The sequence below is a fragment of the Pezoporus wallicus genome, unplaced genomic scaffold (genome assembly GCF_028554395.1).
Source record: "Pezoporus wallicus isolate ANWC-B61680 ecotype Strahan unplaced genomic scaffold, APGP_CSIRO_Pwel_v1 contig_1739, whole genome shotgun sequence".
Lineage (NCBI taxonomy): Eukaryota > Metazoa > Chordata > Aves > Psittaciformes > Psittacidae > Pezoporus > Pezoporus wallicus.
The window spans coordinates 1,804,576-1,821,859 of NW_026637351.1; the positions used below are offsets into that span (position 1 = coordinate 1,804,576).

The following is a 17,284-nucleotide window of genomic DNA, read 5'->3' on the forward strand; positions in this document are numbered from 1 at the left end:
CATTAGCCTATTTCTCTGCCTTGTCTGTTCCTTTTTCTACTGTTCAGCAGTTAGACAACTTAAGATCTCCCCTCACTTACATTGCAATGCAGGTTGTGTGCCTCAGAGACATCCTTCAGTCGGTTACCATAGTGATACTAGTAAGCAGGCAACTTAAAAAAAAAGGCTAAATAAAAATAAAATGCTCTACTTTATATTGCATTTTGCATGGCAAAAGGAAAAAAAAAGGAACAGACCTATATACCTTGGCCTGTATATCGAGTATACTGGTCTAAATGGTACAAACCTATTTTTGCACAGATGCGCCATCTTGCACTGTCACTAACAATTAATATGAAAAGATAAAGCAGAACAGCAGAGATCTGCTCTCACCTAGCAATGCTATTATAAAAATTAAGTAGCTCTAAAGAGAAACGATTGACAACTGTTCTGTAGCAGCTTTTTCAGAAGGGTTACTGCAGTGAGACTCAAGTGAGAGAAAGCAGGCAACCACATCAGAAAAAATCTAACCATTTTAAAATTTAAATATGCCAGTAATATCAGTACTGTACGGTGGAAAAAAAAAAAAAAAAAAAAAGAGGGCTATTTGCAGCAATGCCTCCTAAAAATTTAAATTCTTAGACAACGTTAGCTGGCTTCTACATTTCAAAGTCCACATTATGAAAATTTACTAAGTGTAGTAAATTTCTGCTTGCACTGTTCACTAAGCTACAAACAGTAAAGAAAATGATAAACCAAAGCCTGTAACTACAGCAAAATAAACCACTTGCACCAAATAATTATCACAAAGCAATATACAGAAAACTCAGAACCTTTCACACCAAGAACCTTTGAAATGCACATACGTGAGCAAACCTCTTCCTCCTGCCAGATAAATAATACATAGCTCCCCGTTAAGTATTCCAAATCAGACCCAAAATAAAGGCATGCATGCATTCTAGCACATAAAAACCTCATCAGCCAAAAGCAGATCCACCCACCACAATTACCAGCACCAAAAAATTAGAAAAATAGTAATCATTTCCAACTTCCATTTCTGCCGCACGCAGAAGCGGTTTGCAAACATCTGCCCGTCTCTCAAATATTGCAGCACTGAAGCCGGCTACTGCTGTGTGAAATAGTTACTATGCAGGAGAGGCCGCTGCAGTTCAGAGACGACACACAATACCTCAAGGCAGACAGCAGTCTATAGAAATTCAAATCCCGAGTAAGAGGATTTACCTAGAAGGCAGTGTTCTGAATGTTAAAAAGTAACAGGCTCTCTTCAAGAGCTGCAGCTCAAGTCATAACATACCTTGATTTGTAGCCATCTGTAATTGCACAATTATCTACAGCCTATTTTGTCTCCTCTGGAGTCTGATTTGCCTCTGATTGTGGAAACAATTTCAAAGGTAACCTTTCCAAGGATCAAAAGTACAGCAGATTGCATACAAACAGAGCTGATGAAAGCATTAGGTCTGGTAGTAAAATAACGGTAATCTGACACTGATTTTAGGTTACTTCATGTTTTCACTACTAGAATTAACACCAATTCTCCTAACAAATCAGTCCTTTACAATTTAAGAGGCAAGTACCTAGGGTTTTGGCAGCTCTTCAATCGATAAATGACCAACACGAAACGAACCACCTTCTTCTTAGTGCAAGATTTCCAGTACTGTTTCTCTGTTTACATCCAAGCCTGATACCTCAAAACAGTGATTCTGCTCTCTCCTCCTCTGAGGAAGACATTAGCAAGCTTAACAGCTATGAGTTCTGCATTTATTTAGCAAGCAAGGCGAGCCATCGTTTGAAACCTGACAATTCTCACAGACTTACCATGAAGGGAAAGCTCCATCATGACTCAGTGAAATTCTGATGGCTTTTTCTGCTTATGTGACCTAGGTGTGATGCCTGTGCTCCTCAGAGCAGCCTTTGTTCAGATAAGTAGGGCACGGAAAGCCTGGTGTAATGAGCTGTGGCAGAGAGCCAAGCATCCATTTGCCAGGCATGTTTGGGGCCAGCGGAAAGGGTCAGGAGAGGACACGCTACATGTGCTGCTACACCAGCACACTGCTCTGCTCTCCAGTGTCTTCAGAAGCCAGAACAAATTCATATTGTACTATGAAGGTTTGTGCAGCACAAACACTCGGTTGCTTTTGTCCAACATTTAAAAAAAACCCCTCAAACCCTCAAGACTGAGGAAGACTGTTACATGGATAGGGCAGAAGAAAGCTACTTGAGGACTGAAGAAACAAAGGTCATATGAGACACATAAAATGAATTAACAGCAGTATGTTTGGAAGAATCTGTGGTTTTGACTAGCTATATAAATGAAAAATTATTTTAAAGCTGAAAGGTTAGTAAAGCTGTGTTTTCGCTAGCCAGAAGAAGGCTGCATTCAAATTTACCGACCAACATCTTATATGGTGCAACACAGTGCTTTCCACAAAGCTGACTCAATACTCACGTTGGCTGCATGCTTTACTAATATTTGTGCGACATCAGAATTTAGCTATTGCTGTGTTAACAGCCGGAAGACTGCCAGTGGCAACAAAATGCCATAGGGAAATGTGATGACTGGAACCTTGCACTGCCACTGCGTCATCAGCATCCCCCACATCACTTTGCTGGCTGGAGGTGAGTTTGTTTCAGAACCTGCAGTGCTCTGCCCCCAACTCACCCACCCACCCACCCAGGCTGGATGAAAAGCACAGCCTAACCCTTGCCGCGTAACTGTGGCTACCAAGGCAGTACACGTAGCTGGCTATTACTGTGTGCCCTGAATGCCAATCTTTCAGTTGCAATTACAGCTAATAAACCTGGACCAAGATACCTCTCACAAGGAGGTGCACAAATGAAATGCACCTGCAATACTCAGCCTGAATGCTCAACTTCTGAGCCAACTATTTTTCTTCTCACAGTATGTTTCCTCCCAGAAAAAAAAAGGTGTAAGACAACGCAGAGCAGTAACTCAATTTTAGCATTTACTTCCCTTTATAATCATGACATTTCTAAAATTTGCTTACAGTTTTCTTTTCTAGGAAAACTAAAAAAATCACTCAAAACCCCAAGCAAAACTAAGAGAAAACAAAAGAAAACACTCTGTAGACCAGACACTGAGGTACCACCATCCACTATCAAAACCAGCTCCACTAACAACTCTCCTGCAGTTTTACTGGCAGTCCTGAGGTAAGTTAATGATCTTAAGGTCTGTTCCATCCTAGTTGATTCTATGATTCCAGTGCCACGCTGCACTAAAAAAACCTCTCAGGTTTTTTACTTCTTGTATATGTCCTTCTATCATGTACATATGCAAACTACAAAGACTTGGAGAGCAGATCATCCCCAAATGCTGTCTGCCATCACTTACATTTTTATTAAAATTGTACTTTGACTGATTTCATCCTGCTTTCCACAAAATGCTTTTTAGCTGAAGCGGCTGAAATAGTGGATATCCACATAATAGCTAAAGCCCTTTATTTTGTGTGATTTTTTCTCACCAAAAAATGCTGCCGATTAGTTTTTAGCAGAATTACAGCCATAAAAATGAACACAAGAAATTAAAAATTCTCATAACTGTATGTTTTCTCTAGTTATTCTTTTAAATAATTAAAAATAAATACATAAGGTTTCAATTTAACACGTTTAAGCTTAAAAGTTAGTAATCTAAGCACATATGGAAGATAACTAGGTTGTGAAACAGAAGAAGGCTTAAAAACACAAATTTGCACTTTTATAAATACATTTTTATTTATTACTGCGAAAAACAGCATTAAAAATGAACAATATGTCTGTAACAGCTACATGTTGGCATACAATAGCTACAGTAGCTAAAAATATATTTAATAAAGATATTTACAGAGAGACAGGAAAATTATTTGAATAAGCAATGGAATGACTAAATAAGTACTTTGAGCTGCTCATCCGTGTATCGGTATTAATTTTTTTTGTATTTCATGCATATTCATGTAATTCATGCATATTTTCCCAATAAATCTGAATTCTTTCGCAGCCTTTTCTCATCCTAATATAAGCAGTATGTCTTAACATTACTAACAAATGAGAATCTTTAGGAAAATAATTAAAAAAAATTAAAATTCTATTCAAATTGATGATTTACAGGCAAGATCAAAGCAGAAGCCTGAAGCAAACTGCTAGGATAGCTGTTTTGTGTACAGATAAGGAGGAAAAGTGTCTGAAAGGCAGAATGAGTATTTCTACTAAAAGGCAGACAATTGAAAACATGAGAAATTTAGTTCTCGTTCTTCTAAAGGTTTTGTTGCTGGGTACAGGATCCACTACAATTCTTAAAACCAAATCAAGCTGTGTTGCGCTTTGGGAATTCCCTGATCATAGCCCTGACTCCCCACTGGAAAGCACACTACATACTTCAGCGCCACCAAGCAGAATGAGCACCAGATGGAAGACTTGTTTCCCATAGCTGCTGTTTCCAGTGCAATACAATTATTAAATTAAGTAATACCAAAGCTGTAATTTTACTTTTTTCCTTAGCTTCTCTTTTATGCATGTGAGTAGTCCCACACAATGCACCCAGCTCCCCCTTCATGCTCTACCACCTAGTTCTGTGTTCAGCTTTTGGGTGGACAAGAGGCACTGGGGCTTCCCGATTCACAGCAACTCCCGTATGGATGGGACAACTCCCTTTGTAGGTTCACATCCCAACAGACCAGACCCATGACCACTCATTTGGTGCCTCTGTTGTAGTTCAAGCTATGCAAATCACTTGGTCCTCAGCTTGCAGAGCTTGAATGGCTCTGGGGCAGTATGCTGCACAGGAACTTTCGAGGAATTTCTCTTTGATATCACTTTCATTCTGACTTATCTGCTAAAAACTGGTTACGTTTCAAAAGTACTTAAAAGAAATACTGAGACACATGTGCAAGACAGGTTGATTACAAACACATATGAGAAAAGGAGGCTAAAACTGAAAAAATATTCAATAAATAGGAAAATTACTAAGATAGCCAGTGATATGCCAGAAATAACGTGGCATGTACTCACAAGCATCAACATTTTTCCCATCAATATTTACCAAATCAATGAAAAGATGTATTATGTTCCCACAGATCTTGCTGTATTCTCCTCTGAGGTTATCACGCTTCAACTGCAGCTAACACCACTGAATACAGTATTAGTGTCATTTGCAGGAAATGGTAAATAAGAGGGGGGCAACAGAACACTCAGTAAAGTGTGAAAAGGCTAGGACTGTGAAATAAACCTTAATATAACCATAGACTAATTTAGATTGGAAAAGAACCTTAAGATCACTGAGTCCAAGAGTTAAACTAACTGCTATAGTAATCAATAATACCACCCCCCTAAGTCACTGACAGTTGATTTTGGAATTAAGTTGCACTTTTCTGATGAATGGGCAAATTCAGTTTTCATGTATCACTTGTGAAGGTGACACTGCCCTAACTGTCTGGTTACACAAGGGCTGTTTTCTTTCAAACAGAAAGGCCACTTTTTTCTTTTATTTCTTCCTTAATGGACCACTGAAGGCCAAGTAATTTTCAACAGCTCTGGTGTTCTTGCCAGAGTTTATGGCAATGGGATAACTGAGCAGTCAATGGTTCTCACAGCAATTTGCAAGTCTTAACTGCAGCAACGTTAAAAACATGCAAAAGCAGTAACCGATTTTAAAAAAACACCGAGTTGATTTTATGCTTGTTAAACAGCACTCTGGTAATTACCTTGATCATCAACATCTTAAAATAGTAAAAATTAATTTTGCACTTAAATTGCTTACATAAAATATAGATGATTTATGTTAATGCTCTAAAATTGTGAAAAACATGGAATATTTGACCTTCAGACTCCCATCTTCCCCCTTTGCCTGAAGACTTACTGCCAATGACTCATCTGTTGGTAATGGTTTATTCTTAGCAATTACAGACTTAACATGAATGTTTAAATACCATCAAAAACATTATGATATTTTAGAGTACATTAATGCAACGTTGGTACAATCTGTGAAATTCAGAACAGTCACAAGTGAATAGTGGATGAAAACTTGCTTTCACTTTGTGCCTCAATGTCAAACAGGGAGTAACGCTGGGCTGTGGTTTTACTTTATACAGAGCCCCAAGGAAAGGGTCTGTGCTCAAGGCCAGTTACTAGCAGGCTGTATCCTTTAAAATCCAGGATCCTTTCAAAAAAGTCCAAAAAAACCCAACAAAACCAAAAATGACAGAACAAGACAACCCTGTCTCTTCATTACTTTGGCTTACATACCTTTTTGTGAAGGGAGAAGATACTCTGTCCCAGAGAATGAGACAGACATTTCACGAAAACATCCTTTAGCACTCTTTCATCTTATCTCTTCCTCATTTTCTTCTCCCCATGCTTGTGCAAAACCACTGCACCAGCAGTTTCTTTTGCTCTCTTCACGAAGCAAGTTTTTTGACTTGCCTCTCATTCTTGTCACTCACAGAATTCTGGCTTAAGGCTTGTTTTGAAACCTCAACTCAGGGATCAGTCAGACCGGCTTTTAAAGAAGCTACTACCCTGCTTGTTCTGCTTAGTTTGCTCCTCAAGTGATACACTCTGGTATGTTTCAATCAGTAACATTCTGATTTCAAACAAAACAGATCAGTGTCAGGACTCTACACTAAATCCACAGCTGAGCTGAACTTAAACTGCCTTGGCTTTCAGTTTCCATTGATAATTCCAGATTATGGTTTTATGTTTTGCACCAGAAGGGTACAAGAGAGCTCTACCCTCTCCTTCCCATTCATGCACTCCTGCTATCTACCTTGCGCTGGATCTAGCAACTGGACAATCTCAGGTTGACTTGGTTTAGACTTCTTATCCACTTCAGTCTGCAAATGGAAATAAAAAATCACTTGATTCAAAGCAGCAGAGGCTGCCGAACAATGCAACTGGAATAGTAAGGTGGAAAATGAGACAACCTTTTAGCAACAACCTGCAGTTATATTGCTGTGAGGACATTGTGAAACTATGTTTAATGCAACACTCACCCCTAGCCCCCCATGATTATTTCATCACCCTTTTGAAGATCCTCACTCTGCTCCATGGGAGCCTGTTTTTGTTGCTGCTATTTGTTTCCTTAAGTGACTTAATCCCATTGCACGTAATAGAAGCAATGGAATCATAATTTTGCAGGTTAAAATAGAGACATTCCTTCCACTAATTGATTACAAATTTACTATCGCCTTGTAAATTTACTCTTCTGTAACCCTGACTTCTTCAAAACCAAACTCAAAATGCACTTCTCCAGCACTTATTTTATTCCCCAAGATAGTCAATACTAAATCAGTGCCAAAGTACAAGAAAACAGGATCAAACTCGCACATAAGTCTTTTCCCAACACAAGCGATCCATCTCTACCTTCCCTTGCTCTCCTTTGTCTTTTATTGCACTGAATCTTTCCTACTCCTATGCAATATCCTCTAACCACAACTTCCAACTACACCTTCTCTGAGTGAAAGCTTAGACTCTAGATGAAGAGAAGGAAGCCTTATGAGAGAAGTGCTTCCAATTACTACAAACAGTGAAAGCAAAAAAGTGGAGAGTGGCATCCTACTCTTTAAAACCTTGGACAATGCGATTCTGATAACCTCATAAATACGACTTCCACGAAACAATCTGCCAGGAGAAGGATGTCAATTTAAAAAAAAAAATCTAGTTTCAGAAGGGATTAATAAGCAGAAATACATTTATAAATTACACATAATTACAAATTACAAAATTCTTAGCCCTGCAGGTGTATTTCCCACCGTATGAAACTGTTAAAGGACGCTTCCTTTTTCCAAGATACACATATCTAAATTTAGAGGTCAGGAAGGAAGGCACATGGGGATAGAGTAAGAAATGCAAGGAGGAAAAAAGAAAGGGGCAAGCATGTTGAATGGAAGGAGAAAAAATGTCAGATTACAACTGGAGACAGAAAAAAGCAGTAAAAAACTTTTTAAAAGAGTACAGGAGAAACAAAGTACTGTATTAACACAAACCATTTCTAACTGATTAGCCAAAAATTGTTGCCTTAGAAGCTGACTCTCAAACCAGGAAATAAAAGAAAGATTAACTACTAGAAAGTAGAAATTACACAAAAAAATGATATCAGAACATTATTTTGAATAAAAGCTTTCTATTTTTAATAATCTTTAAGAACTTCCTGTTTACAGTAGGACAGCTAGAAGAGAAAAAAAAAATAATCAAGAAATCCAAGCTGCTAATTCTTCTCTTATTTTTTCCTCCAACTTTCCCCAAGATGTACTATTTTAACAAGAATCCTACACCAAACACTTGATCTACTGGAGTATCAGTGCTCATCTATAATTTTGCTGGGCTTTTATGAGTATTTCTAGCTCTTAACACACTTGTATTTCTGAAGCAGATATTATTTAACTGCTATATGCTCATGCATTCCAAGATGCGACACAACTTGTAAAAAACATTAATTCAATTTGAAAGCTCTTAGACCTACCTTTAAACTAGACTCATAGTCTGTGTTCACTTTGAACATAAGCCCAAGCCGCAAATGAATTTCCTTGGCTCGACAAAAGCTGGGATCAACATAAAGCGCCTCCTGAAATGCTTTAATTGCCCTGAAAGAAAAACACAGATTAGAAAATGATTCTTTTTTATGGAACTGTTACTTCCTAATGAATATTATTTATAAGACTAGCAGAAAGTGGATCAGAAAGCACTGTTACAGAAGAACACATCAAAATAGTGGTTTACACGCAATGTTTTTGGTGCATGGCTTTTGATTCTTCGCAGACTGGGTAATTTGTACTCCAGATATCCTGGTATATTTGAAAGTCTAATCTTTCCTATTGATTTAGAGAAACTAATTTGCTATATGAAATACAGTAACATATCTACTATTTCAAAAAGCATGACCCAGGAATTAGCAACAAAATTAGTGCAACTTTAGAACACTACAGTGATCGTTCATGTCACAACCAACTTTTGATTGCCAGTAAGTGCAGACCACCAAGAGCAGCAGTGTAACTAACAGAAGTCCTAAGAAGGAGAGATTACACCCATCTCTTCCCACTGCACCAACCTGCTCTGTTTTCCATTTTGTCCTCACTTTCTCAGCACCAGCAACACATACAGATTCAACCAATACCTACTGCTCCATTACTTTCCAGTCAGTCAATTACCCCCAGGAAAACACAGACATGAAAGCCTGCCACCTCCTCCCACTCTAACTTGCTTTTCATATTCCTATGACAGGTGAACATGGCACTGATTCTACTTCCTTGACTTTAAATCCTCCCCACACATGCCCCTGTTCCTGATGTCACTGTACCAGATAAAACAAAAATATTATGTAACAACTGTATCTCGGAGAAAAGACAATTTACTTCTGAACAGGACTGCTTTGCCTCTCAGGGCAACTGCATAAAACTAGGACAGCTGAAAAGCAACTGAAAAGTAATAGATATAAATTCACAGTGAAACTGAGAAAGAAGCTAAGATTTACTGTATCACCTGGCCTGAAATCCAGACAGCTTGAAACAAAATACCTTCATATACATCACTGCTTGAACAATCACAAAACCCACAAACACTCTCAGTTTAGGGTAGATTCAAGCACCTATGCCAGGGAACACAGTCCCACTTGCTGTCCTAGGGAAGTCCAGAGACTGATGCTGATCAGGCAGATGACAGACAAACCTCCAGGGAGAACTGTACCCACTCTGAAGCAGCACAGGGACACTGGACAAGAGTTAACCACAGTGCCTAAAATTACAGTGTTTATGCACTGTAGTAGTTCATTCCTACTCTCCAAGTGCAGCATTATTTACAAGGACAAAAGGTTAGCAGTTACAATGGGAAAATCAACAAATACTTTTCACAGACTTTTTTTAATTCACAAAACACATAAATGACCATTTTTTAATCCATCAGCAAAAGCACTTCTACTCTTAAAATTCTTGCAGGCTGTTTTCTCATTCCTAATGGCAAAGCAAACCAAAGGCACAGAACTTCCTCTAGACAATGCAACGAAAATATACCTGAAGCATTATCTGACCCGTTCAAATAGTACTTAAGAGCAGGTGGGATTGAAAAAGTATTGCATTTGTACTGTGAAACTGAAGGTTTCCCTATACAATCTTTCAGAAAGGCTTTCCTTACCTTGCACCATACTTATCTGCTTACATAAGGAAAATGAGCAAGAGAAGTGCAAAAGAGACAAACTTGCACCAGCTAAGCAGTCTCGCACATCTCATCTGAACTTCCCTGCAATAGTATGGGTGGTGATGAATCACACACCTCAGTATCTACACCAAAATCATAACAAACAAGGATACAGATCTCTTAACAGTAAGCTCACCATCATCTACAAGAACACTACTCAAACTGGAAGGCCAAACACCAAACTGATCACTAACATCAGCATTTATTTTAATTTATGCTTTTGTTATGCTGAAGTATAGATTTTATTATCGTGTATTTGCATTCCTTGCCTTAACTCTAATACGATACTTGGTATGTAAGCCACTGGTATTTAAAATCCATTATTTGCGTCCTGCTTAAAGACAGCATCCTAATTTCTAAAAAGGAAGAAAAATGGTGTCTGTGATACATATCAAAAAGAAGACAAAAATCAGGAATAAAGACATTGCACTTCTATGTCACCTGGGGTATTTCCCCTCTATCAAGTCTCAGCTGCAGGACCACTGAAACATGGATTTCTAAAAAAGATTAGACGAAACTGTAAGAGACAAAAATATTTTTGTAGTCTCTTGTTTACTGAACAGGAAATATTATTTACTGCCAGAGCCGAACAGAGTTAAACAAATCTGCAAGTATAACAACTTTTAAGGACTGTTCAGAAGTTTAGCTTAGTTTGAATGCATACTGTCATTCATTCAAAAGAACAAGAATGTTGCCTACCCCAGGCTTTCAGAGAAGCACAGCACTCAAACTCTAGTACAATTATAATCAGTGCACAACATGAAAAACCGTGTGCCATTCAGCACAGTACCTGGCAGTTACAGACCGTCCTTGTGAGGTTCATACAAGGTTTATTTATGTGCAGACAACATGGCAACACCATTCACGCTAGTCTAGGCTGCTCATGGAGTCAGATTCAACATTAGCAGGCTTTGAGATAACATTTTAATCCAACACAACTTTCCAATGACAACAAGCCCAATTATGTGCAAGGAGGAAGAAAAATCTGTAGGATGAGACATCAGTCTTTCACACAAAATCTATGCAGGAAGTAAATGGCATGCTCTTCAACCCATTTTGACGGATGCTTTGAAAAATACATCAACTAAGTCAAAACAAAACTCTCTGTACCATTTTAGTTCAAGTTACCATACTAACAGCTAAATAACATTCTAGCTGCACATTTCAGTTATATTAGATCGCTCCTAAACTGGTGGGTTTGGGAGCCAAGGCAGAAATGCTTTAAAAACACAGTTTCCTTGAAAGGTCAGAAAATTCAAAGGAGTGTGGTCAGGGAGCAGTGACCGCTCCCATCCATTGCACTGATTTTGCAACAAAATGGACTGGCACTGGTGGAGAGTTTGGTGAAAGACTCTCCACTTAGAAATTTTCCTTCGGTTTCTAATACATGCTGGATTTACACGTAAGAAAGAATCCATATGCACTCAGAATGTTAGGGTACTCCTGGGTCAGTGTCTTGCTTGCATCTTAAATTCTGTATCCTCAGATGCCATAATAAAAACTAAAAGATAATTCTGAAAGGTAGCATAAATTTAAACTTCAATGAAGCATAATTATATCAGTAATTTAAGGGGAAAATGTAAGAATACACCAAATATTCCCCAAAGCAGCTTTTCTAACTTAAAAAAATCACTTATTTTTTCTTCTCCATTTAAAATACTGGCCTGCATCTTACTTGACTCTAGCGTTAATTCTATATTGATTATGCAATTTGCAGTTACTCCAGTACGACAATCACTGACAGTAACAAATACAAATTACTTCAACTACTTCTGTGAAAAAGGACACCACCAAAATTCCACAAAAAAGTGACTGGAAAGCCAGTATTTTCAGTATTTCTAGCAGTAGTAGGTGCGCATGTCTAATTTGGTAACTACAGCCTCATTTTAAACAGTCAGTAAAATTCATAGAATAAACCACTCAAACTGAAAAGACACTTATTAAAGTCTCACACACAGACAAGCAATTCTATAACATAACTGAATTAATATTGACCTAATTTTGCCCATGGGGAACACTTAAAGTAGCAAAGCACCGAACATTACAGGACACATCAAGAACACAGACTACATTAAAAACTTTAATTTTGGGGCTGTTTCCCAGTGCCATGCCCAAAGCTCCAGATTCAGTCTCTTTACTACATCAATAGCAAAACATATGCAATATCACTGACATCCCTTTCAGTTGTAAGCGCTCAACAGCGTCCAATGCAGATGGGTTTGGGCTTGCCACAGGCTGGTACAGCACAGAAAAAAGTGGACATGAGAAATGCAAAGTAGGAGCAAGAGTTGTAAAGGTAAATGAGCTGCAAAGGTAAATGAGAGAATGTGGCCCAGAGTAAGTATCTGCAGTCCTTCCTGACCAATCTGTTTGCCTAAGTTAGGGCCTTCTGGATGCAGCAGAGGTCACTTGATCTTTGCTCTGAAACATCACTAATCTCTGTCCTCTGCCCAAGCCTACATACAGAAAGATGGGGTCTAGAGGATTCAAAGCATCCAAGTTACTCAGCTGTTTTCCCTCAAAGCTCTTCTGGGGTTTTACCAAAACTGGAAGAGCAGAAATAACTTAACAGCTTGATGATCTGGCACATACGAAGCAGCATTTGGCTTAAGAGGTTAACGGCTTCCTTCAGAGATGGTGGCACACAGCCTTCCTCAAGTAGGTTGTTAGTCTCCACCACTGATTAATGAGCCTTGCTGAACAGACAGAGCTTTTCAATTTTAATCCTACAGCAGACTAAGCATACATTAGTCCAAAGGATAAATCATGGCTGAGAGCTCTCATACTTCAGAACTAAATGACAGTCATATAAATTCAGCAAGAAATGACTTCTGGTTTGTTCACTGAAGGTAACTGCCTGGTAAGAAACAACTTTGGCTGAGTCTTCTAGCATTTATTCAGATTAAATAGAAGTTTTCTCCAAGAATGAGAGCATTTCAACTAACAGACAGAAAGGCTATCTAATAATCAACAAAATAGAGCAGGGCTGGAAAACAGACACTACGGAGGATGAAAAGCACCTCTAGGCTTACACTTTACACAGTGCTGCTATAGTAGTTCAGGAAAAATAAAAACGACATGAATCTGTCATCTCCAAATCAAGACTTTCAGAATCAATACGGCAGCTGCCTTTCCACCCACTTATCTACACAATAATGGCTACCATTCTGAAAGTGAAGAAACCAGCTGAATAATAATATAAGATTATACTAAACATTTAGTTAACTCTCCTAAGACTTCTATTGGAAGGTTTTACTTGGATAGACTGTGAATAACATCTGCTTTGAATGAGGCAAAAGAATATAATAAAATGGCATCAGTTTAACTATTTAAAAGTTAACACTCATGCATTTCAAACAAAAAACATGAAAATCAGAATAAGTGTATGACTTCAAAGAACGTAACATTATTCCGATGTATCAGAAATGATGCCGCTTGAAAGTTTCTTCTTTTTTATCTTCTTTCAACTTTCTGATCACCTGTTCTAAGCCTCATGTCATTTCATGACTGCACTAATGAAAACAGACAAATTTCAACGTGAAAAATCATAATTTGAGCATAAACAAAATGTACATATACAGCAATAGTCAAGACAGTGCAATTTCATGAAATACTTTTACACAGTCTTTAGATACAACTCCTAATAGCTGAATGGTGAAATATTTTGTGCAGTGAAGTCTTTAAACATTTCTCTAGAACAGCAGCTGAGAGTAAGCATTTTCCGATATTGTCGAATATTATGCCTTTCCATCCATCCAAGAAATGGTTTGATAAACCTGCACCTAAGCTCCACATCTTGAGCTCCACCTAAACCTATACCTAAGCTCCACACCTGCTTGAGCATATAGGCTGGACTAGATGACCTTCAGTGGTCCCTTCCAGTCTCAATCATTCTCTGATTTTGTGATACAATCACAGAAACATGAGACAACGAAAGAGAAATATAATTGCTTCCTCATTAATGGCTACTTATTATGTGTTGCCTATATTTACGTTTCTATTTTATATACCTAAAAAATACACATATAGATACAGCCACCTGAAATCCAAGAAATACTTGATAAAGAAGCATCTACGCAGTATGTATCTAAATTCTACCCTCCTTACAAAGATAACTACAAACACCAGCTGAAAGGACTCTGACAGAACAGGGAAAGATGCACCAATACAAATGTGTACCTTGAAGATCACAAGTTACTGGTAAGCAAGCTGGGTTTCTACTCGCAAATTATATCCCTCTTGGGCTTTCCTTTGCAGGTGTCTCTAAAGCAGGAATTCCACATACTGCTAATTCCCAGAGCCATGACACTGCTGGGTGAACCTCAGAGCCTTTCACGCAAACTACAACCACTGGACTATTTCATCAAATGCCGCACAACCTCCGCAATGGCAGAAACTACTGATATACCTGGAGGTGTGCAGAGCAGACACTGCATTTGATGAGCGGCTGCTGTCTACATGACAGGTGAGGCATTCCCACACAAGGGAAGGACGTCCCCAGTAGGCTGTTAGCATTCCTACATACCCCACTAGCCGCTCGACAACTACTCTTTGTATGGAAGAGCCCAGTTCCTTGGATCTGTCAACCAAAGACACAAACAGCTTGAGAACCATCCGAAGGATCTGGTCCTGCTTGTGAGGGGTGGACAAATCTGACTGTGCTACTAACTGCTTGCCCCTAAAAAAAAAGACAATGTACTGATAGAAGAAGCAAAGAAGGGCAAAGAATGGACCTTGACAGCACAGAACTCTCCCACTCTCACAGGCAAACAGCAAATACCATAAAACAATACTTTCCTGGGTAGATGAGTAACGCACACAATACTGAAGGCTGGCACGTCAGAATAGTGAAAAAAAGTTTACATTCCACTGTAGACAACTGTATATTAAAAGCTATTTAAGCAGCTCCTTTATGATTTCAGAATGACTGTAAGAAGAGCAGAACTTCATTTTCTGAAAAAGACGAAGGAGGATGACAGCCAAGGAGAGTGAGAAATAGACCAGGCTCCTCCAGCTCAAATAAATGGTCCAATGTGATTTGCAGTAAGAACACCTCTCAGGTGACAAGTTTGTGTGTTTTCCTGTAGGTACCTGGAAAAGAATGCCCCTGCCTCAGTGAAGCTTTCAAAGGACTTCTAGAAGAAAAGAAAGTCTCAGGTGTCTGGAGGCCTGCAGGCTGACAGAAGAGTTGAGATGCAGTACCACAGGTAACAACTGAGGGCTGCCTTTTGCTGTCTGCTTTTGGCCTTCGGACAGTTGTGGAATTCAGCAGCAGCAGAGATGGGAGGCAGAGAGCCTGCTCAGTGCTTGTATGCTGCAGATGAATGTACATTCTGCCAACAGGGGTTGTATATGCTTCTTCCCTCTTGCCTATTAAATGTCTTTACCTGATTAAAGTAAGAATAATAAGAGTACAACTGCCTTCTTGATGTCAAGTTCCAATTTTGAGTCAGAATTCAAGAGGGCAGAAAAGCTTTTTGGGCTGAACTCCCACGTCCCTCTTTCAAGGAGTCAAAATTACGCTAACAGGAGAAATCCTAGCATACAGAAGAGCCACAATGCAGGAGTGCAAACAGACTGGGCTGGCTGTGAGGTGACTTTAAAGGAGCCAGAAACAGAGATGGGGGTTCTGTTTTGGCAAGGATGGCTGCAAAAGGGTCAGAAGGTTCCAGTTAGAAGATGACAAATTTTCTGCAGGCAGTGTGCATCTTTACGCATAATAGGGGTAAGGAAAAGGGTCTCTTGCATTAGTTTTTGGCTTTTTTCAGAACTTCATCCCGCAAAATGTAATGCTGAAGGACTGAGGCTTACAAAACACAACTTCTACAGCTGATAAGGATCTGGACTAAAGAGCCTCAGGGTATGCTAAATGGGGTGATAAGGGGGGACTGATCTCAGCCTCCTGCAAGGTATTACAAACAAACAGGGTGTCCGGAAGTTTGCAAGATAACAGTCACTGAAAACACAGCAGGCTGGCCTTGGGGCACCACAGCTCTACCCTGGGATCCAAAGATGGCATGAGAGCCAGTTTCAGGACACAGCTGCAGATCTTGAACTCCAGGTTTTCATCCTGGCGGGACTCAAGTGTATATGAACAGACAACAGACAAGTCAGGCTCAGAATCCTTACTGAAGTAAAAAAAAACAATTGGCATCTAAGCCAATACACTTGGATGCAAATATTACACAGAAATGAAGGGCAGCCTTTGATAAACCACTGAAATGCTTTAAGTGTTCCATCTAAAAGACAACTAAGGAGGCTCTAGATTTATTAAAGTTATGTATCTCAGCTATCTCTATTCTACTGGTATTATACCATGCTTGAGAAAGAGGGAGACCACTGGGAAAACCAGCAAACCGCTTTCTCAGTACTTAATGGTAAATGGTATAAAAAGAACAGTGTCAAAATTTAAGATCTGTAGGACCTGTTTTACCAGACTTCGTTTGATTTATGGAGTTGATCCCTTATGGTATATCTCACTATAATAACTGCATGAAATAGCACTGGTCTGATCACACTATTGTGGCATTTGTATATACACCGAGAGCTTTCAGTTTCCAAATAGTCATACAGAATCATAACATAAAATTATGTATCAGTCAAGATTCGTACTTAAGATAACACTTAATAATACTTAGTAATACTGCTTTATTATATAGAGAAGTGTAAAATACTGAGTTACAGTGAATCGCGTATGTGTCTTGGAGCTAACTGAACACTTCAATTTTATTTCCAGCTTTCAATTTACAAAAGCTGGAAAACTTAAAAAATAATGTAAAAATAAGAACAAAATTTTTAAACCTGACCTTATTCCCACTTGCTTTTTTATTATCCCTTTTTATATGAAACATGCAAAAAGCTTGAACACTTCCTTATTCCCTTCCTTTTTGAAGAACCTTATACATGCCTCTCATTAGAATTTATGAATATCTGAAGTGGTGTGGATGAAAAAATATATTCATGGGTGAAGCACAATAACTTGAACTACCTTAAATGGTTCTCCCATACTTGCCTGAAATATACAGATTTGTGTACTCTGTTAATGAATAAATAAGTGGAATAGTTTCTGTAGGAAATAAGACAGTTTGACTAGCATTTCACTCTGAAA

General features: G+C 38.7%; 1 protein-coding gene across 19 annotated transcripts in view; it reads right to left on the bottom strand.

Moving 5' to 3' along the window:
* KDM6A (lysine demethylase 6A) overlaps positions 1-17,284 on the bottom strand; it is a 158,690-nt gene that overhangs the window by 63,586 nt on the left and 77,820 nt on the right. For all 19 annotated transcript variants that reach the window (XR_008971648.1, XR_008971647.1, XR_008971649.1 and 16 more), the window contains one exon: positions 8,450-8,570. Coding sequence is in view for 16 of the 19 variants with exons in the window: in XM_057405053.1 (XP_057261036.1) it covers positions 8,450-8,570 (121 nt within the window). In the remaining 3 variants the exon portion in view is untranslated. The remainder of the gene's footprint in view (positions 1-8,449; positions 8,571-17,284) is intronic.